We start from the raw sequence: 24,321 nt of genomic DNA on the forward strand, positions 1-24,321 counted from the left end.
GACCCCACCAAAAGAAAATTAAAGTAAGGTACTTAGTCGTGAAGAGATATACGATAACATCTTACCCGTGCAGATCCATACGCCAGCAATCGCAGTCACCAAACAAAAGTTAAGCCTACGCAATGTTACATACTATAATTTCTTAAAAACCATAACTGAATCCACAACTCATCCCTAAAAGGGATGTTGAGTTCCTTTTCATCCGACTCCTTTCGTGTTGAGCCTCATCTTGTAAGATGAGAGGGAATACTTCGCTTCCAGCGTCCTTCCTTGTTCAGTCTTAATGGTAGACAGCCTCCTGTCTAATTAGCCCGCGCTAGCAGTAGTGTCTGGCGATAGTTTTGCGCTTTGTTGATAAGAGTCCGTACACAAAACAAGACTAGTAATACTGTTCTCAGACAGATGTCGTCAAGAGTTCGCTCAGCCGACACACACACAGCACATACGGGCAGTACGCAGGAATGATTCTGAATAACTCGATGACGATATGTCACAATAGTCTCATGAAATGAGCAGAAGAAACATTGACAAATGTTCCACACACATTAACATTTAAGGTTAGCCGTGCAGTACAGGCACATAATTTAAAATATACATGGTCTTGAGTAGAATCTGATCCTGAGTAATATTTCGTTACTATAATAATGTCACAGTGCACCCTCACAAAAAGAGATTCATCAAGACTGCAAGCATCAGAGATGATATTTCTTAGATCCACCATCCGAGACCAAGATGGACAAGTTAAGAAATGAGAAGGTGAGGAAAGAAGCTGGAATAAGGACATCCCCGTTAGAATCGGCACATCCAGACTACCGTAGTACGGGCATGTGATGGGGATGGAGCCTACTAGAACAGCCAGAATTAATTTGGAAAGACAGGTGGAGGGAAGAAGACCTGCAGGATGACCTAAAACCTGATGGATGGACATGAACAATGTTACTGTAGTTGCCAGAGGATGGACCGTGGATGATGTTCTCCATGACAAGTTGTATATGGACAGGAAGAAGTGTAAGACGCTCACTAACAATACCCAGGAAACTGGAACTGAACAATGATGATGATGATGATTATTCTATGGCTTCAGTCATCTTGTACAGGTGTATTAATATGGAGTTGTCAAAGCTACTGTACCTGCTTGTAGATTTCAATGATTTGTTTTACCCTGCATGATGCGAAAGCTGGAACTCTGTTGGGTAACCAATTGCTGAAGTTTAATTAATTTTATCAGATGAACACAACGAATCACCAGATGTCTTCTGCATACAATCCTATGAGACATGGGCGCCCGCAGGATCTTTTCCAGGGGGGGGCACATTAACAATTTTCTTGAATATAAAAACCAATATAACGTCAGCAACATTAAATTGTTTACAGAAACTTCCAGTTATAACATATGCTAGATGACTGTCAGTAATTTCAGTTTATTAAATAATCTGGTATGATATTAAACAATTGAACATCAACATCTTTAGAATTCCAGGGGGGGGGGCAAGTGCCCCCCTTGCCCCCCCTTGCGGGCGCCCATGCTATGAGATGTAGTACCATATGAACTTTAAAAATTCTGACCACCTCTGCCGAATTTTAACCTATGATCATGGGTTTAGGAGGCCAACACCCTATCACTGATATTCGGAAGGAGATAGTGTTCAGATGAGTCAGGGTAAATTCATTTTGGCTCCTTGGCTGAATGGTCAGCATAGTGGCCTTTGGTTCATGGCATCCTGGGTTCGATACCTGGTGGGGCAGGGGATTTCAGCTGTGTTTGGTTAATTCCTCTGGCTTGGGGACTGTGTGTGTCTCAACATTTTCACTCCCATATCTGACCTAAGTGTTTTGCGGGGATTAATGAAATTTAAACTGAGTTCTAATCGTGTATTTTGTTTTAATTGTGCTTCTAACAGATATAGATGGCAGATAAATGAAGTACAGTATAGCTCAAGAGAGTATATTTCACCGGGCTTTTGTGTAGACCATGCGTCCATTTTTTATTTGAACAAAGGTCGAGGTGGAGCATTCAGGATGCATCATTATGTTTTTAAGTGTTTATTGTGAGTGTTGACAAGTGTATAGACAAGAAGTCATGGCCTACAAGAGAAGTTTGGAAATGGATTAAATACTGGAGGGTTGTACCTTACTTAAGGTCACAGCCACTACCATCCCAGCCCTAGCCCTTCCCCAACCTTGCATTGCTGAAAACCTTTGATGAGTTTGTGTGATGTTAAAACACTAGAAAAATGAAAAATGCTGGAGGAGTTGCTCAATGATGACTCTGGTGATGGATTTACCATATTCCATTGAAGAGAAAAAGTGACTGTGACTGTGAGTTTGAAGAAAAACCTTCAGAATGCAACCCAGAAGAATTTAGTACCTGATACAGATCTGCTATATACAGTAACACTCGGTTTGGTCCATTCTGAATCGCATCCGCACGAGCCGTGGTAGATGTGTTGATGCCCTCTTCAAATGGGGGAAAATACAATTCCCACGATGCGAGTGTTGGGCTGAAACCCAATCTGTTCGGCACATTGTGATGGAGTGCACCAAGAGAGCCTACATTGGAGATTTCCTTGACTTCCTGAATGCTACGCCAGAAGCTCTACGTTACATAAGCCATATGGACATATCTTTGTAGTACTCAGATCTTCATTTTGATTATGTTGTTATAATATATATTTACTGAGGTGTATATGCCATACGATAAATATATACAAAAGGGAAATTACACCACTATTCACAGCTAATTCATGGCTAAATGTTTTGCTGGATAGTGATAAGTATGCCTTTTGTGAATTTGTTTATTTCCAAGGAGTTTTTCAAATATGATAGCATGTTTGAAAACATATGCCAGTTAGGTTATTAGTTCTTCACCTAACACAGTTGGGTACAGGCATAAAGTTCGGTACAAAATTTCAGATATTTAAACGGTGATCAAGAATATCCAATGATGCACATTAGGACCTTAGCATCAGTGTTCAAGAATATCCAATGATGTACAGCAAAAATTTGAAACACCTCGACATTTAAATAGCTGGGCTGTTCATTTAAATTGTCCGTACAATAGCTGGTAGTGAATGTGTTGATATACACCTCATCATCTGTAACACACCACGCTACCAACTACCACAAGAATGCACAGTAGTAGAATGCATTCCTCCACATAAGATTGTCTTCAGTAGGTCAAGTCAGTATATGGGACACAGATCTCGCAACCGCGGTTTCAACGTGATGTGGTTAAAGTGATGGAAGAAAAAGGGGTAACTTCAGTGATCCTGGAAATAAACTGCATGAATAAATTAAAATTAATTAGCTAGTTATCCATATTCCGTTGTGTGCCACAAAAAATGTTTATAAATGTAAAGTTCTTCAGTCTGTCGAAACTAATTTGTGAGTAAATAAAATATAGAAAAAATATTTGAAAAAGAAAACATAAAGATTATACCTAAAAAATAAAAACGCCTTTAGTAAAATAGAACTATATGTTTTGTTCTTGAAAGAACATACAGTAATCATATTGTATCAAATCAAGTTAATATTATTGACAAGTGTAAAATCATTTCTGTTAAAACCTATGTCCACTCTTCATTAATATAAGTTATAACATTACAAAAATTATACTAACTAGCATATAAACTTACTTTCTTTGACAACTAATTGTTCCTAACCAGAACAATATGGGAGAGCAAGTAATTGTCCATAAAGTTATTTTTGACAATATATTCTCATTCTCCCTTTCACTTTTATAAATTCCCGTTGGTGGTCTGTAGTGGTGATTGGCTTTAGCCCTCAAATTGGAGCAACTTATTTTTATTTGGTATATGGTGTAACTAGCTGATGTACCCGCTCTCTCTCCATGTGCCGTTTTACATCCTCCGAAAGACTGTCTTTGTGGTTTTCCCAACTGAAATGAACATAGGTCATTACAATGACGTCAGTAGGAGTGGCGCGATTAAAAGCAATGCTTTCATATGAAATACTCGATCAAATGAAAAACCACACATTTTCTCAATTTAATGAACAGTACAACACTGCCGATCTAACAGTCCAAATTTCCAGAGCTGGAATGATCAAGCCGCAGACAGCCGTGATCCGTCAACACTCTTTGTCTTTTTCGGCGGGGGTGAGTGGGTGTCAAATAGTGGAGAGTCCCAGGACAAAAACTATGCCCTGTGGGTGGGGGCGGTAGAATAACACTCAGGGTCTCTGAAATTTGGAGCGTGGATTGGCGACCACGGGGCCCTCAGCTGAGTCCTGGCATTGTTTCCACTTACTTGTGCCAGGCTCCTCACTTCAATCTATCCTATCCGACCTCCCTTGGTCAACTCTTGTTCTTTTCCGACCCCGACGCTATTAGGTTTGCGAGGGCTAGGGAGTCTTTCATTTTCATGCCCTTCGCGGCCCTTGACTTCCTTTGGCCGATACCTTCATTTTTCGAAGTGTCGGACCCCTACTATTTTTCCCTCTGATTAGTGTTATATAGAGGATGGTTGCCTAGTTGTACTTCCTCTTAAAACAATAATCACCACCACCACCATTTTTACTAATCTGTTTCCTAGAAGTATCCGATGAGTTGGAAAATCTCAGTTCACTACACTGGCGGCGGAAAAATCTATCTGACTTGGAGGCAAATTTTTCTGCCAAACCAGAGGAGAAACCCCCTCTTCACTGCTAATTTGGAATAAAATTAATGTAGAATTTAATAAAAGTGAAGAGGAAGAAGCTTTTCTTAAGAAAAAACTTTTCTCAGGGCTGAATTTTGAGTTATTTACTGAATTGTGGTGCTATAATTTGGAAAAGGCTGAAATTGTAATTCTAGAACAGGTGATACTACTGCTGCTGCTGCTGCTGCTACTACTACTACTACTACTACTACTACTACTACTGAAACTACTACTACTAACACAATTCATTCAAAACTGTGCATCAGAATAGGGATCTAATAGCTGGGGTACTATGCTGAACCAGTGTGTTATGTACCAGCAGTATCAGAAAATTTGTGAACCAGAGGAATGGCCCGCTAAAGAAGAATATTTTTTTTAAACTCTCCAGCTATTTCCCGCCAAGATTCAGTCAGGCTGTTATACTCGGTACGCAGCAGTAATCCCATCTATCGGAACTGAGGGGCAGCATAATAGACAAAGAACATCACAACAAACAATGGTCAGTGTAATGTTATTGTTGATCAATGTTATGCGCTTTCGATATTGTAGGCCTTCACGTGTAGTTTCCTTCCGACTCTGAAATACCACTCTGATCATAGTTGGTACGATAAAACTGAATAAAACATAAATGATCGGAAATTGTATTCGCTACAACTTTTGTTATGTACTACTTTTCGATAGGACCGATAACATAGGTATTTAAAAATTAAATTTTGGGCGCCTTCCCCTAAACTACAATTTCATCCAGGGTGAATAAAATTCTTTATAACTTAGACTGTAGTTTCTTATTCCCCGACTCTATATACCAATTTTCATTAAATTCTGTTTACCCATTTTCTCGTGGCTCAGCGTTGATATGGACTTCGCAACAAAAGTAGAAATTCATGAATATCTGTGTTATAGCCGGTATGGTAACAATGTATGACATAAATGATCGGAAATTTAATTCTATGTAACTTTAGTTGTGTAGTATTTAAATCTAAGAATTTCATTTTTGTCCGTATTGAACTGAGAATGGAAGATAGGAAAACTTAAAAGGGTCCACCTTTTCAATACAAAAATGTTATAGTTTATTTATAACATATATTTGCACTTGGAACTAGTTTAGATGCTGTTTGGCATCATCAGCAGTCAAAATGTGGGAAATAGGCTAGCATGTAGGCATTTATATTACACAAGGCGTTACATTAAACAATACACATCTTATAAGGAGATAAAAACAGGGACGAATATAGAAACAAACGAATCATTGAGAAAGCAAAAGTTATACATATTAAAAATAACCTTAACCACACATCTTGCGGTGCGAAAATATTCGTCTTGAATGATTCCTGAATACAAAACACACGCGCACACATTTCCTGCATGCTGGCTCTTCAGAAAGGCTGTACCTTAATTAAGGCCACGGCCGCTTCCTTCCAACTCCTAGGCCTTTCCTATCCCATCGTCGCCATAAGACCTATCTGTGTCGGCGTGACGTAAAGCCCCTGGCTCTTCAGAAATGTGTGCGCGCGTGTTTTGTATTCAGGAATCATTCAAGACGAATATTTTCGCACCGCAAGATGTGTGGTTAAGGTTATTTTTAATATGTATAACTTTTGCTTTCTCAACGATTCATTTGTTTCTATATTCGTCCCTGTTTTTATCTCCTTATAAGATGTGTATTGTTTAATGTAACGCCTTGTGTAATATAAATGCCTACATGCTAGCCTATTTCCCACATTTTGGCTGATGATGACGCCAAACAGCGTTGAAACTAGTTCCAAGTGCAAATATATGTTATAAATAAACTATAACATTTTTGTATTGAAAAGGTGGACCCTTTTAAGTTTTCCTATCTTCCATGTAGTATTTATCGATAGGACCACTAATAATATAAATATTTGAGAATTAAATTGTAGACCTTTCCCTAAACTACCATTTCACCGGGCGAGTTGGCCGTGCGCGTAGAGGCGCGCGGCTGTGAGCTTGCATCCGGGAGATAGTAGGTTCAAATCCCACTATCGGCAGCCCTGAAGATGGTTTTCCGTGGTTTCCCATTTTCACACCAGGCAAATGCTGGGGCTGTACCTTAATTAAGGCCACGGCCGCTTCCTTCCAACTCCTAGGCCTTTCCCATCCCATCGTCGCCATAAGACCTATCTGTGTCGGTGGGACGTAAAGCCCCTAGCAAAAAAAAAAAAACCTATCATTTCACTCAGTGTGAATAAAGTGATTTATAGCCTAGATTCTAGAAGCTCATCCCCCGACTTTACATACCGATTTTCATTAAATTCTCTTCAGTCGTTTTCTTGTGATGCGTGTACATACATACAGACAGACAGACATTACGGAAAAGGAAAAAGTGCATTTCCTTGTTACTGTGGACATAACCGATACAGAAATACCATTATTTTCAAATTCTGAGCAATGTACAAACAAAACTCTTATTATATATATATATATATAGACACATCTCAGGGATATTGGGTAATGGTTTGTTATTTTCCATTATTGAATTTTTCAATATTTGAGTATGAACAGACTTTATTGTAATTACCAGTTACAAGAGAATGAAAGGCTCCTGCTATGTGACTTGGATGATTTGTCGTCCTTCCACTGCTGCATTCTATGTTCAAACATCAGTACCTCTCTGTGAAATTTATGCATGATAAAATTGAGGTGGGACAGATTTCCTCTGGGAATTCCAGTTCCCCTTGTCAGTTTCTTTGCAATAACGTTCCATAATCATTTGCCAATCCCCAGGAGATGGTTGACTGGCCTCCTTAGCTGTTACATTCTTATACCTGTAATTGTAGAAAATTTCAACCCCACGTCAAGTCAGTTTTTGTATTTATGGCTGAATTAACGGCAAGTTATAGGTTAGGTATTAATTTTGTATTGTCGTTATCACGTATTGCATTGTAGGAATACTGTGTGTATGTGTTGATGTATGGGAGTCATTGTTTGGACGTTGTAACAACTCTATATTAAACTGGTGGCATTCTGTATCTGAAAGTGGGAAATCTTGGTAACTAAATATCAAGAGCGTGCAAGATGTTTTGTTTGCCCAAAATGGCGTGTGTCTCCGGGCAGTTTCAGGGCGTTAGTGCGCCAAACTTATGTGTCACAATTTCAAACGGCGTGCCACATGTGATAAATATGGAAGATTGGCATTTGCTAGTACAGAGAAAATCATGTGATGTGTAGAAGTCTATTTTATGGCTGGTTTGTTGGAAGAGAGGTCTTGTTGGTGTTGAGTAGTGGAAGTGTTGAGATTGGGTTGTCCTGCTTTAAGTGTGCGTTGTTTAGCCATATTGTATGCCGGTGTCTGACCATTGGAGATTGCTCTCGTTTATGGATGTCCGGTTGGGACGCACTGCATGGTTAGAGATCATTATATGATATCTACACTAAATGTTATATACCCTGTGAAGTGCTATGCCACTGAACTTGGCGTAATACACTGACTGACAGAGCAAATGCAACACCAAGAAGGAGTGGTTCGAAAGGGATGAAAGTTGGGGAAAAAACAGAGACGGCACGGACGAATAATTGATGTTTATTTCAAACCGATATGCAGGTTACACAATGCGCACGGCATCGACTCAGTAGGATGTAGGACCACCGCGAGCAGCGACGCACGCAGAAACACGTCAAGGTACAGAGTCAATAAGAGTGCGGATGGTGTCCTGAGGGATGGTTCTCCATTCTCTGTCAACCATTTGCCACAGTTGGTCGTCCGTACGAGGCTGGGGCAGAGTTTGCAAACGGCGTCCAATGAGATCCCACACGTGTTCGATTGGTGAGAGATCCGGAGAGTACGCTGGCCACAGAAGCATCTGTACACCTCATAGAGCCTGTTGGGAGATGCGATCAGTGTGTGGGCGGGCATTATCCTGCTGAAACAGAGCATTGGGCAGCCCCTGAAGGTACGGGAGTGCCACCGGCCGCAGCACATGCTGCACGTAGCGGTGGGCATTTAACGTGCCTTGAATACGCACTAGAGGTGACGTGGAATCATACGCAATAGCGCCCCAAACCATGATGCCGCGTTGTCTAGCGGTAGGGTGCTCCACAGTTACTGCCGGATTTGACCTTTCTCCACGCTGACGCCACACTCATCTGCGGTGACTATCACTGACAGAACAGAAGCGTGACTCATCGGAGAACACGACGTTCCGCCATTCCCTCATCCAAGTCGCTCTAGCCCGGCACCATGCCAGGCGTGCACGTCTATGCTCTGGAGGCAATGGTAGTCTTCTGAGCGGACGCCGGGAGTGCAGGCCTCCTTCAACCAATCGACGGGAAATTGTTCTGGTCGATATTGGAACAGCCAGGGTGTCTTGCACATGCTGAAGAATGGCGGTTGACGTGGCGTGCGGGGCTGCCACCGCTTGGCGGCGGATGCGCCGATCCTCGCGTGCTGACGTCACTCGGGCTGCGCCTGGACCCCTCGCACGTGCCACATGTCCCTGCGCCAACCATCTTCGCCACAGGCGCTGCACCGTGGACGCATCCCTATGGGTATCGGCTGCGATTTGACGAAGCGACCAACCTGCCCTTCTCAGCCCGATCACCATACCCCTCGTAAAGTCGTCTGTCTGCTGGAAATGCCTCTGTTGACGGCGGCCTGGCATTCTTAGCTATACACGTGTCCTATGGCACACGACAACACGTTCTACAATGACTGTCGGCTGAGAAATCACGGTACGAAGTGGGCCATTCGCCAACGCCGTGTCCCATTTATCGTTCGCTACGTGCGCAGCACAGCGGCGCATTTCACATCATGAGCATACCTCAGTGACGTCAGTCTACCCTGCAATTGGCATAAAGTTCTGACCACTCCTTCTTGGTGTTGCATTTGCTCTGTCAGTCAGTGTACAACGCGAGTATGATTTCAGTATAAAACAAGAAACCAAGAACTTGTCACCGAAGTTACTGGAGAGTATGGCTGTGGTATGGGGGCATTTATCATCAACCTCCATCTACAATCAATCAACCACTACAGATCAATTTGATATGGTGTAGCGAGTTATACTGCATACGTTTGTGATCCAGATATTCAGACTAGTCAAATACAAGTAAAGGTTTTGTGTATATATGTACAGTGAGTTTGGCGTGTGGCAAAGGACGGAGAAAGTCCGAATACAGTGTTGATAGAAATGGTCGTCGTACCAGCTAATTTATTAAGCTTGTAATTATGACATGTAAATTCTGTGCGGGTTATAAATAAGAAAAGATAAACAGTGTATATCGGATGTTGTAATTTGTTTTATATTACTGATGAGGTTAAGTTTGTAAGTATATGTATATATTTTAATGGACAGTGTGTCATTTCAGACAAGAATACAACCTTCCTAGAATGTCCTAATGCCTTTACTTTCAGTTCAGCAAGTCATCAGGTTAGAAAGCAAGTCGGCATATAGTCAGCATATGACCCCACCCTGGAGGATAGTTTATTCTCATGCTCATTTCATGTTATGTATCATCAAGTACACTGGCGCCCAATCAGTTTTCTTTTGTTAGTTCTGTTCCAGAACAGTGAATTAAATGTAAATGTATTGGGGAGTCCAGAAAGCTGTAGATGCTACTTGGTGCTACAGGAGTTTCATTTGCATAATTATAATAATAATCATAATAGATGTATGAGCATTATCCTGTGTAGTGCAAGTTTAAAGTGGATATCTTCATTTTTAGTTCTAGTTATCTGGTGATCACGTAGTAGAGTTTGTGTTTGGTTGGTGTAAGTACGAGGGCAGATCAGAAAATAAGTTGCACTTCCCAGTTATGGCCATTTATTACACCACCTATACAACAGCACACGACTATAACAACGTACACTGTAACGTCACTTTTCCACATAGTTTCCAAGAGACTCCAAATATTTCTGCGAACGCACAACCAACTTGTTGATGCCGGATGCATAGAAATTTCCTCCAGCGTTCTGCAACCACTCATCGGTCTGGAAACGTTGGCCACCGAGCTCCGTCACATGGCGCTAGTTCGGGACTGTAGGGTGGATGTTTCCAGACCTCCCACTCGAAACGCTGCTGCAGTTCTCTTGTTTGGCGGGCCTTGTGAGGTGTTGCGTTATCGTGCAACAAAATCACACCGGCGCTTCTCTTCAATCGATTTATGCAACCATTGCAACGTTCGACAATGCGACGCCGTGTTGATTCGGCATGAAATCCACGTGCAGCAAACCCTCCATGTCAAAAAACAATGTCGCCATAACCTTACCGGCTGAAGGTTGAACCTTGGCCTTCTTTCGTTATGGTGATGAGGGGTGTACCCATTCCATTGATGTTTGCTTCGTTTCGGGGGTGAAGTGGTGGACCCATGTTTCGTCGCCTGTGACGATTCACTGCAGAAACCCGTTGCCGTCTGTGGCATAGCGTGGCAAAAATTCCAGGGATGATTGGAAACGTTGACCCTTGTGTTCATCGGTGAGAAGACGTGGGACCCATTTTTGACACAGCTTACGATATCCAAGGTCCTCGTGAACAATGGCGAACACACTACCATACGACATGTTCAGCTGCGTCGCAGTTTCTCTCAGTTTAATGCGCCGGTTCTGTCTAATGATTGCATTCACACTGTTGACCTTTGCACGGGTCCTGGACGTTGCGGGCCTGCCTTCGCGAAGGGTGTCCATGATATCCATGCGTCCAGCTTCGAATTGCTGACATCACTTTACAATACCTTGCTGGGAAATGGCCCGCTCCCCATACACAGCACTAATTTCACGATGAATGTCCATGCAATTCTTCCTTTGGGCCCATAGGAATCTGATTGTCGCACGCACCTCATATTTGGAGTGAACGTCCAGTTGACGCGCCATTGCATTTGGACACTATTCACACAATACTAGACGAGACACCACAGCGACTTGCCTAACAGACGTGTGGGCAGTCTCTATCCCTTTCTCTGCTGTGCCCACGTTTGCGACCTACAGCGCACTGCTGCGGCGCGTTAGTGCAACTAACCTTTTGATCCACCTACGTACAGCGGCCTCCTTAGATGTTACATTCTTATACCCTGACACTCTTTCAAGTTTCACTACCTGATCTAGCATCTGACTGCAAGTAGGTTAAATTGATTAAGGGCCGGAATAATAATGAGGGTTTAAACTGAAGATTGAGTTAAACTGTAACTTGAGTTTAAACTGATGTTGAGTCTTATAATTACCGGCCTAAGTTAAACTGAGGTGAAGAAGGAAATATATGATCTTGGTAGCAGTGACTTCGAGAAAAGATGACTGTCAATAATGTTTTGCAGTGACTTGCAAGAAAAGATGACTATCGATAATGTTTTGTTTACTTCTTGTAGGTAAAATGGCAGATAAAAGCAATAAAAGTTGTCCTAATTCTACTTGTAAGGAAATAGAATTGCTTGTGCAATTTGTACAGAAGTATTTATCTAGTCCGTGAAACAGTGGTCTTATGAATTTCTCCGAAACTTCCCATTTTAATAAATATACTACGGGAGGCATAAAACCGCCATGCTGACTGAGGGGCTCTACAGCATGAGAAGGAAGTTACTTTGTTTTCTAAAATTTACACTTTTGACATTCAAACAGTACAAAGAGTCATTTTTACATTCTTACCTTTTCATTGCATTTGCTGAAATAGGGTTATGACAGTCTGTTTTGTAAGCCTAAACCTATAATCTATTAGTTTTATGGTCCGTATTGATAGTTCAAGTACAAGTATGAAGGATGAGTTCTCCACCTAATCAATACTTTATTTTACATAGTGTCAATATTATTTACATAAAAAGACAGTTTCGACCTGTAAATAGGTCATCTTCAGCTGCTAGAGAACCTACTTAATAGCGACTGTACAGAATAAATACTACTAAAATTAATTTAATTTTATTATATTTTATTTACAGGTCGAAACCGGTACTGTCTTTTTATGTACATAATATTGACACTATGTAAAATAAAGGATTTATTAGGTGGAGAACTCATCTAATTTGAACCACTTCGTCATCGCTTAGTATTTCTTTAAATACCTCAAAATTATCTTCAAGATCCATTCGTTCTGCCATGTTGTAAGGTTATGTATCCTTAAACTTCAGTTTAAACGGTAGATGAGTGGCAGTAAAATTAATCTTTAGTTAAACTTAAGATTAAGTTTTGTAATAAACGACTAACAGATAAACCGAAGTTTAAACTGAACCAACAGTTTAAACCTTTATTATAATACCGACCTTAAGAAAACAGTGTTTTATTCATCCAAAACTATATGTATAATCATAAATTTAATAAGGATTTATTTTTTCAGATGATGGTGTGGCATCGGATATTTGTAAATTACGCATGAAATCTGAAGACTTTACCCTGATCAAAGTTATTGGCAGGGGTGCATTTGGGGAAGTGCAATTGGTAAGTCCATTTATACAGTATATGTATAACTGTTGACTAGCAAGTAAAATTCCTTCATAATTTGTTACATCAGTTCTAGTTATTTTAATAATTATTAATGGTACATGGTGTGGGTTGATGCAAGTGTAATGGTCTGTTATAACTTGGAGACAATTCTCTAACCAATGGGTAAATAAGGGAAAGATCGAGCTCGATGATTATTGTTATAATAATTATTACGACTCGTGAGGTGTGACTATGAAGTTGTTTGTCTATTATTATTATTATTATTATTATTATTATTATTATTATTATTATTATCATTATTATTATTATTTATGTAGGTATGGCTGGACTTAATTTGTTATAAATCGTGGTCTTATTATTTGTGGGTTGTATGTGAGGTTATGTTACGACATGTTTGCTTGTACGTATATTAATAAGAGTTTATTTGATGTAAGAACCCGTAGGGCCGATTGTATAAACATCACTGACTGGAGAACAGTTTTAATCTAAGTTCAGAAAATGATCTGAGATTAGACCGGTGTTTTGTTGTAGAACACTGGTCTAAGATCAACTAATTGAAGTTCAGTTTTAATCCCAGTTCATTTGTGAGCACGTGGCAACAGCGCAGAAATAGCCGAGTGTCACGAGTCACATTGAGCAGTGTGATCTGTTTTCATTCGTATTCTGTGTGCCGAGCAAAAGAAATAAAGAAAAAATGACTGAAATATTTGTATTGAACAAGTAAGTAGAGAAATCATATATTAATCCTGTATTATGTAAGTTAAATTTGTCGGCAAGCAATTCGCCTATACTTCTTTATTTCTTCTATTTCAGGCTCCTGCTTCCGGATCAGCTGATCTCCACACCTCAACCTCGAAAACAGCTGATGTGCTCATGCCTAGCATTAAAAATGAAATTGAGACCTTAAAACTAGATTATGAAATTTTAAAAAATGGAAATTTTAATGAAAAGGAGAAAGTTAGGCCTGGACAATAAGGAAAACTCGGTTTAATTGCATAGTACAGTGGCATTATTAGACGCATACAGTTGTAAAGTACATTATGTTTTTGGCTATTTTTGTTGGAGATTTACTGTTTGTATAATTTAGTTTGAACCACTTTTCGTAATAGCCAACTGTAAATTTTTTGTAAATATTGTTACCTAAATACGTTATTAATAATTGCTGCCCGTATAGCAGTGTTTTCTCTTCCATGAACGTCATTTGCAGCAGGTACTGGAATTTCTTTGAATGCTCTTCTTGCAGCGAACACAGCCTCATCCTTTTCAGGGACCTCGTCTACTGCATTTACACCGATATTGTGCAAGACAAATGCTGCAACTATGATTACCAGAACACGAGCTAACTTCACTTTTAGCCCCATACTGAGACAAGGGAACCGTCTTTTCACAACCCCAAATGTTCTTTCTATTGCTGACCTGGTTGCTTTATGGGCTCGATTATAAGCTTGCTCTGCAGCTGTTTCGGCATGAGGTACTGGAGTCAGCAGGTAACGACAACATTCATAGCCATTGTCTCCCAAGAGTATGCCTTCTGGAAAGTCGCCTGTTTCAAACTGAGCATGCACTCGTGAATTAATGAAAATATTGCTATCATGAGCAGATCCTGGCCATTTTGCTACGATATTTAGGGACCTGAGCCTAGCATCACAAATAACTTGAACATTTAACGAAAACCACTCATGATGATTCCTATAAACTTCTGCGTTATCGCCCCCAGGAGATATTATAGGTATGTAGCTTCAATCTATAGCACCTATAACACCAGGGAAATGTTTTACATCGAAAAAATCACGCATAATTTTCCTCACGTCAATTTGTTCGGAAGGCATTTTGATAAACTCGTGTTTCAGTGCAGCAATAAGATTAGATACGCGATGAACGGCTTTGGAGACTGTCGCTGCGTCTACATGCAGTAAATCACCGACGACTAACTGAAAACTTCCTGTGGCAAAGAATCTCAAAGTTATGACAACATGTGCATTGGAGACAAAGGTTTGTTTCTCTTGGTAGGTTTAACTAGAATATCACGCAACCTGAGTTCTAGCTGTTCCATGGTATCTTTTCCCAAGCGATTCCTCAGTTTAAACATCTCATCACTTAATTCTCCCATCGGATTTCCTCTTTTACAGAACACACGAGGAGCTTGACGAAATTCATCATTTTCATCATCAGAAGATATATCCGAGAAACAGAGTAACGAGACATCTGTAAAATACGAATGAGATAGCAACGTAAGCAATTTATCGAGGTTATGTTACAGAATTATTACATTACACTGCAGTAAAAGAAGCGTAATATTGCCTATATACAGACAACTATAGCTAGCAATGTATGAGGTTAGACTTAAGTGTAATTTATTTTTTACTATTTATCGTAAAAACACAGGTAATATTTTATTAACAATCAGCTGTTCTTGTATCTCAAGTAGAAAACAACTTCTTGAACTAAGATCAAAGAGTTTGATCAGAGACATTTCTCCAGTCAAAGTTGATCTTGGTTCAGTGCGAATTGATCTCAGATTAACGTTTATACAATACAAATGTCCGAGTTTTGCGTGAACCAAGAGCAATTTCTTCTCCGATCTAAGATCAAGATCATCCCACATAAGCACAACTTTGTCATTCAGAAGATTCAAGAGATGGAAGGGCAAGGTCTCATCAAACCCTCTACATCATGTTGGGCTTTGCCCATCGTCCTACCGAAGAAGAAGAATGGGGTGTATCAACTGTGTGTGGACTTTCACAAGTTGAACGAGAAGATTGTTAGTGGCGCCTATTCCATGCCTGACCTGAAAGACTCGCTGAAACAAGTAAGTGGGTCTAGGATTTTCAGCACGCTGGATCTCAATTCTGGATACCAGCAAGTGGAAGTCGAGGAAAGTTCTAGGCCACTGTCCGCCTTCATGATACCGAGAGGATTGTACCTGTTCAGAGTAATGCCTTTTGGACTGAAGAATGCTCCTCCAACCTTCATGCGACTGATGGATAAGGTATTGTCAGGATATGTTGGAGATTTTTGCCAAGTGTATCTCAACGACATTTTAATTCACAGCAAGAATTTTCAAGAACACCTTGTACACCTGAAGAATGTGCTGGAACGACTGAAAATTCATGGACTGACCTGCCAACTGGAGAAGTGCCACTTCGCCCCGTCCCGCATATAATATCTTGGCCATGTCCTAACATCTGAAGGTTTAGAAAGGCAACCGGAGAAGAATCGAGTTATCCAGGAAGCAGAACACCCGTGGACCAAGCGACAAGTAAGTCAGTTCCTTGGCTTGTGTGGATGGTATAGCAGCTTTGTGCCACACTTTGAAGAGAAGGCAATACCACTCACCGATCTACTCCATAACAACTGCCTGTTCCGATGGACCAGCAAGGAAGAGGAAACATTTCAAGGCATTAAGGCTGCAATATGCAACGCTCCCAGTCTAGCTCATCCCGATCCTCAACGGAAGATGTGCCTGCAGACAGACACCAGCGACTCCGGCATAGGAGCAGTGTTATTCCAGGAGAGGAGTGATGGCGGAAGGGACATCGAGTATGCCAGCAGAAAGATATCTCCCTCTGTACAATGCTACTACACTGCCGAGAAGAAAGCCTTAGCCGTGGTGTGGGCCATGGGCAAATTTAGAGGCTGCTTGGGAGGAAGGAAGTTCCAGCTGAACATAGATAACGATGGGATGGGCTCTGTTAATTGCAGAATTTGATTTTGATGTGTGTCACATCCGAGGATCGATGAACATAGGAGCAGACAGTTTATCTAGGCATCCGGCGATGGAACCTGAAGCCAGGAGTACCACTTTCGTGAGGGAGTCTCCACATTAACACCAGAGTGAACCCAGTGAAACTGTTCTTATGACCATCAGGAAGGAACTTGATCTGGGAGTAATCAAGCAATGGCAAGAACAAGTCAAAGCCCCGTAAGACCATGACGCAGTGGATTAGGAGACAGAACACTCACTGATAGTGGACTCGTCCCGAAGGAATTCAAGATGTGCTACAAGAACTTTGTGTTGACGGAGGACTCTTAATGTACAAATCTCACCTCTCCTAGATAGCACCTCTAGGTAGCACATGACGGACATCCTCTAGAAGTTCCACGACACCACTGAAGCCAGACATTCAGGAGGTGAAGAGACATAGCAGTCTACTCGACAAATATTCTTTTGGGTCAACATGTGAAAGGGTGTTATATCTGCGCCTGCACCAAGGTGAGCAACAGGAAGGCAGATTCCAGTCAGTGAGGAAGACGGCCGCAACGCCCTTGGGAGGTCATAGCCCTGGACTTGATGGGGCCTTACCCTTGTGAACACCAAGGGTTAAAGCAGGACTGCTAGTAATCACCGACCTCTTCACAAGATGGAGTGAAGCCTTTCCGATACCACAAGCCATGACAGGACGCATCGCCATTCTTCTACAAGATATATTCAGCCGCTACGCTTATCCACGGTGCATTCTGTCAGACAACGGGAGTCAGTTCACGTCAAGGAAGTGGTAGCAAATGATGACTGAATGGGGTGTGGAGCACTGGACCACCCCTATCTACAACCCAAGGGCCAGTCCAACGGAACGACGGAACGAGGAGCTATAAAGGATGCTACGGTTCTACGTAATAGACAAGGAACATCGACTGTGGGACCGTCAGATACCGCAGTCACTCTTTGCCCTATGACTACGCATCAACCATGTCACTGGCTATTACCCAGCGGAGCTGTTCCTTGGTCTAGAGCTATACGGCACCTGGGGTTGGAAGATTTGTCCACCACCCACTTCTGGTCAAGATGATGTAGCTGTTTCCCTAGCAGGGTGGCAGCACAACTTGGCCTACAGCGGGCGACTTGAACGCACTCTACAGTGTGATGACAGTAGTGTCAGACCTGTAGCTTAGATCCTTTCCAACAGAACAAATATGGGATCCATTCTGATAGGTGTCCATAGAAAGTAAGATGTTTTCTTCTGATGGCATCTATGAAGTTTTCTTGATGCTGGTAGAGCTCATTGTTGGGTTTGTACCATCGCCTTCCATCTGGTAGGATCCTTGGCCCTATTATTATTATTATTATTATTATTATTATTATTATTATTATTGTTATTGTTATTGTTATACTCCCTGTACGCCGCACTTTTAAATCTTGCGCCAATAAAACCTCCTCTACAGGGAAAACTCGGAACTTAAAACTGGACCAACTTATAAATTTTCTCAGATGATGTCACTACCGTAAAAAAAATTTTTGGTGAAGTTTCCTGAACTGTGTGAAATTCTACTTGTTTTGTTTTCCATTCAACAAGAAGTTTGGACATTCTCTCATAGAGGTCACTACAAAAACTATGATCATGCACCCTGGTGCGAAGTGAAAGAACCTTTCAGAAGAAATTTTGTTTTCCTAAGTTTTACTGTTACTGAATTTCGCTCATTCATTTTTGGGTTGGCAATATTTATCCTGTCTTTCCGCCTGTTTTGAGTTTAACCAATCAAGAATTTCTGTAATTAATTTCCTACCAATCACAGGTTTCTTCTTCGATTTCATGTGTAACTTTAAGCGACCCAATAAAATTAAGTGGGTGTGGCTGTTTTATTTATGAAAGGTCTCGAACTTTCCCCGAGGGTATATAAACTGCTGATTTTCACGTTTCCTGGCCACTTGATCAACATCTAACCTAGTGTGTGGACGTGTAGCAGGAGGCGGGAGGTGCCTCTTTCATCAGGCAGCAGCTCTTCAGTAAGGTAATGGCCGTTTAACACCTTTATTTCTTGCTAGCTCAGCACTTTAACCCGCGGGAAAGGTCTGAAACCTTTACAATGTAACCTATCTTTCCAACATGTAATTTTCTGCCATTTTATGTAAAAACTTCATAAAATCTGTAAGTGTAATTTGGGGATAGGGAGTAATTTACCCTCTTGAGCCCCCCCTATTTATGGTTTGAGGTGACTATGTTTTGGTAACTGGTTCTCTTCCTTAATAGCCCCTGTGTCATCGGCCTAGTGCCTTTTTAGGTTTTAAGAATGCATGTGTAGGAACGCAAATACCTGCCTCCATTCCTTTTGGTATTTCAGGCCATTTACTTAACCTGTTCTTTTTCTGCTAAGGCCCAGTAGGTTGGGTACAAGATACCCCCGTTTCATTTTGTAAGTGGTGCCTTAATGGCAAGTAATTGTAAAGTCTACTATTGCCTTGAAGAGGCTTGAAAAACTGAGAGTGTGTCAGCTCTTTTCTTGTGTTGTAAAAGTGCCTCTGGGAGGCCTGATATTGTAATTGGGAGCAAGTGCTCCATGTATCAGGGGTTTTCTGTCCTTTTGAACAAATTGTTGCTTGGTTAAAGTTGAACTAGGAGCTCAAAAGTTGTAAAGCCAGGGGCTGGTAGCCCAAGGGTGTCTAGGATTTGAAATCTTGGATTTTTCTAAGCCTTGTTTTTTAATTGCTATATCGTTGTTATACCACCTAGTGACAACTTGTTAAATTTTGTTATTCTTGCTTGTTAAAACTCAGAAAATATAACCTTTGTTCAAGTTTTAATTTAACTTTGATTTGGTAGTTAGACCCATTCACCCCGGCACCTTCTTTCACCTCTGCTGGTCCACCAAACCACAGTAATAATAATAATAATAATAATAATAATAATAATAATAATAATAATAATAATAATAATAATAATAATAATAATAATAATAATAATAATATAATTTAATTTAATTATAATATTCTATTATAATTAATTTCATAAGCTGAAGCCTAATCAAAAGTATATTCCGTATTTACGTGAATAATTCCCGCCACCGAATAATCCCTGCACCCTAATTTTAGGAAGGCTGATTTTCAAAAAAAAAAAAAAAAAGCCAACATTGACTCAAATAAAACCCACCCCACTAATTTCGTGCCTCTATTTTTTTTAAATATGCAGGTATTATTTGCGTAAATACAGTATTGTTAAAAACAAAACCCACACGCATGACCATCCTCCACTAATTGCTGTCTCTTTAAAAGTTCCCCACAGCAGGACCCTGGGGCAATCTGGTTTTTGTATGTATCATTTCAAATGATATGGTCGAAGAACCCCAGTTTCTTCTTTTTGATATTGTGCATGACCTCTAGCTCTATGTTTGGAGTACTTCAGTGTTACCTATTCTGTCAACCCATGTTATTCTTGGTCTCCTGGTGCTTTATTTTGAAGAGATCGCATGATCTCTGCTGTTTCTTCCAATGTCAGTGGATGTTAATCTGGTTTCGGAGTGGACTTTTCAAAGTGTATTTTATCCTTATAACCCTTATTGACAGGCTTCACCTTTTACTTTTGCTTCGCACACTCAGTCACTTCACACACAACAGCTGCACACAGACAGGTTTGAACTCAGGGCTGCTGAACACCACAACAAGCGATGACTGTTCTTTGGCTCTATTCCAGAGAAAGTCACTCACACAATCAATTCATGTGGCCACTCCACACATTGAACTACTCAACACTGAAAAACCAACTGTTGCACACGCTGACTCCTTGTCGATACACACATAGTACTCCGTTCAGTACATGACTATATTCTGACTTTGGTGGAACACTGACGACAGCAAGCACTGTTGCTGTCCCACTCCCATTTTTCCAACTACAGCCAAAACTGGTTAGGGAATTTTTGTGGGACCAAAAAATAACTTCATAAAGAGGGAACATGCTAAAAAATGAAAAACAATTATGTTGTTAAATCTATGGTTAGGTTTGAACATAAAAATAATTAGGGTGAAAACAAAAACAAGTGTTCACAATTATAAATGAAGAAATCATACATTTTAAGAATGCTAATGTAGTAAAACATCAAGGAAAAACTTCCTTAGAGACTCGAACAAGTTGCTTACAATTATGTTTAAAGTTGTCGTAGGAATGTCCAGCATCTAGGCGATTTGCACATGTTTCATGTGTGGATTAGGATCCCCTTTCTCAATTTTCATCATTTGTAAACTGTCTAGCATTCTTCTTCTCCATAACTGAATGTCCTGCAAACCACTATGTGTAAGTATGGTTGGCCTAATTTATGTATGTTGTTACACAATGCACTTACGAACATAAAATTAAGCACCAACAAGTCACTTGCGCTACTGTTGCACAGTCCAAACAAACACATGTCCACATCAAAGACTGGCTTGAGACTGTTGCTCCCTGCAGCTGCAGGCAGACATGCTAGTGTCGTGAAATTAAGTTTTCTACCAAATCCACACCCAGGCTAGTCTTCGCAGGTGAATTGTGCGCGCAACGTGGCTGGGAACGCTAATTTAAATTTCTTATGGTGGGAATTACAAACATACTAAAGAGTGACATAAATGTGCTATCCAGGTTCCTTAGCATGTAGAATAGGACATGGACTGGGACTTTGGAATAATGACGTAACAACCAGGGAAACACACTAGAGAAGGAATCTTAAACAGTTTCGACTTTACTCGCTCTCTGTTCGCAGCCAGCCTCCTTTTATATCGCTGGTTATGGTGTCTTTGGGGCTTGGCTAGAGACGGAACATTTTTGTTTCATCTCTGAGAAAGCGCACAAGGAAACAAGATAAAGAGAAAATGTCCTCAGGTTGTTAGCTCACATCTGACTCATTAGTTCTTTCCTGGAAATACTGAAGGAGGCTAAATTCAGAGGTCTGGCTCATAACAATATGATTACAAAAGATGCTGAGTGAATCATTTAAAGTGCCTGTGACTATACTGTTTTCTGTAATGTGTGATTCTCAGGCCTTCTAATAATATTCTTGTGGCATTTTACTGATTTTCTTATGTCATGATTCCTTATTGATCTTAACAAACTTTTCTTTTCTCTTTTCAGGTGAGACACAAATACACCAACAGAGTTTATGCCATGAAGTTACTGAGCAAATTTGAAATGGTTAGTGCTAATCTACTTTTCTGAATTAAAATGTATATCATCCAAATAATGACACTAATTCTATCTTTTGTCTGAAGTTTTTTGTTAATTTTCCAGAGGCTATAATTAAGCAAATTTTTTTGATATTTTCATTTATGGGAGTCATATTGTACTTCAGTGAAAGTTTTAAAAGGTTTACTCATGTTGAGAATTGCAATAATTTGGTTATGAATAATTCTTATATGTAGGTCGAGTCATAAGTCGTGGCAACTATTTTTTTTTCTCGTTAACAGGAGACAACACGGAAAATTTAAGATATGCATTTGGAAACGTACGGTATGTACTTGCGTATGATGCCACTAGATGGTGTATGTAAACAACAGTGTGGGTCTAGGCATACCTCCAAGTGTGTGAGAGTGTCACAAAATGGAAGTCAACAAGGAGGAGCAACGATCGTATATTAAAATAGTAGTTCTCCGTGTCAGAAATGCACGCCAATGCCATTCAGAGCTGTGGGAAGCATTAGGTGTGCATGTCGTGCCCTATAGAACAGTGGTGAGGTGGGTGGAGACGTTCAAACGGGGTAGAGTATCAACTGCCGATTTGCCTCGCCCAGGCCGTCCATTGTCCATGGACAAAGATGTTTATTACAATTTCTTTTTGTTGTACCAATTGCGCCGCGCTGTGTGAAACAAACGTCCAGATCTGAGGTCATGTGACTATGATCTAATCCCCAAAGTCAAGAAGCCATTACATGGACAATGGTTTGCTGACAAAGAGGACATTGTAACAGCATTTCGGAGAAAGGTGTCACACATTAGCGATACACATGCAGTGAATGGTATTCAGCGCCTGCCCCACTGCTGGCACCACTGGGTGATTATTTCGAAGGTCTGTAACCAGTGGAGACCTGTCCTTTGTACATAGTCTTGTGTATTTGCTGTCTATACCATAATAAAACAATGTTTACCAATGGCCTGTGTTGTCATTTTCCTATGAGAATCTCCTGAAGTCAGAATTTGTCTTCAGGCACTATGCATACGTACAGGCCCTATATTTCCAAATGCATATCTTAGATTTTCCATGTTGTCTCCTGTTCGCGAGAAAAAAAATAGTTGCCATGACCTATGACTTGACCCTCGTATAACAACGTCTGTATTTGACTGCTATTGTACAAATGAACAGTTGATTATAACATTACACTTAAATAGTTCTTATTCTGTCTTCACATTTTTTCCTTTTTATGATTAATATTTCCCATGATTTTAAACAATTATTAAAACAAATATTGCTGTTGATTTTGAACTGCTCCTTAAATCACTTAAATAAGAACTACAATGAAGGGTCACAAATATTTGTCGTGTGATAACCTACCTACGGATTAGGAACATAATTGTATGAAGTTAACTAACTTGCTGCACATTTGTCTTGTGATAGTCAGGTTATGAATGTGGAAAAAGAGGTGAAATTGTTTATTAATGAAGGGACTAAAAATGGCACCATGCCTAACATATGTTCCTTGTTTATTATCTTCTATCTGATACTGTCGGTTTCGTCCACTCACCGCTGACCATTTCATCACTTCTCAGCATATCCCTGGTGTCGCCTACTCAAGCACTCTGGCATTGTCATGCATGAGAAGGAATTGAGGTTAAACACTTTATGCAGCAACCACCACCATGGTCTAACAGGATCTTATTGATGTACGCCTTGCAGTAGGGTGGGCACGGACAGTGACAAGAAATATATGGCTGTTGATACTAATGCCACTCCACATCATCACAGAACCTTGTCTGAATCTGTCCACTTGGTGTATAACATTTGGCAAGTAATGTTCACCATGGCCTCTCCATGCACAAGACACAGCCATCACTTTGAGTCCAGGGAAATTATGACTTGTCTGTGAACAACACAGCTCTTCATTGGCAAAGTCATCAACTGATTGATGGTTACGGGCAAGCAGAAGGTGAGCTGCTTGATATTGCTGTGTAACCTGTTCCTTGCAGTCTGATATCGTACCGTGACTATTCTTGCCCTTCTTGGCACTGGTAATACAACAATGCAATGCAGAAATGGCCAGATTTTGGTTGTCATTTTGGGTAGCGATGCATCAACGACTTAGCCAACCTGCTCAGTGAATTGACCTGTATCATACTGACACTGAAGTCTTCTGCAACATGAAAAAAGTCTACCCTTCCTGCATCAAATTGACTGCACTTGTGACTTGCATGTCATTAAGATGTCTCAATGTTTGTCCTTGAAGTTTTATTAAATAACTTCAGTCTGTTTACCTCGCTACAACACAGACACACAGGTATTCATTTGAGGGGTCTCCTGGCACTGCACTTGCAGGGCTAAATTGAGAGAGAGAAAGTAAGACTCAGATGTTTGCTGCTTTGAATACACAAGGTCTCAGTCTAAGCAATAAGGCCACTGG

The 24,321-nt window shown here is 40.6% G+C and overlaps 1 protein-coding gene across 1 annotated transcript in view; it reads left to right on the plus strand.

The window, feature by feature from the left end:
• Rok (Rho kinase) overlaps positions 1-24,321 on the plus strand; it is a 387,800-nt gene that overhangs the window by 57,036 nt on the left and 306,443 nt on the right. Inside the window, exons 5-6 of the mRNA XM_068227374.1 lie at positions 12,929-13,029; positions 21,846-21,905. Coding sequence (XP_068083475.1) covers positions 12,929-13,029; positions 21,846-21,905 — 161 coding nt within the window. The remainder of the gene's footprint in view (positions 1-12,928; positions 13,030-21,845; positions 21,906-24,321) is intronic.

The sequence above is a fragment of the Anabrus simplex genome, chromosome 4, assembly GCF_040414725.1.
Source record: "Anabrus simplex isolate iqAnaSimp1 chromosome 4, ASM4041472v1, whole genome shotgun sequence".
NCBI classification, from domain to species: Eukaryota; Metazoa; Arthropoda; class Insecta; order Orthoptera; family Tettigoniidae; genus Anabrus; species Anabrus simplex.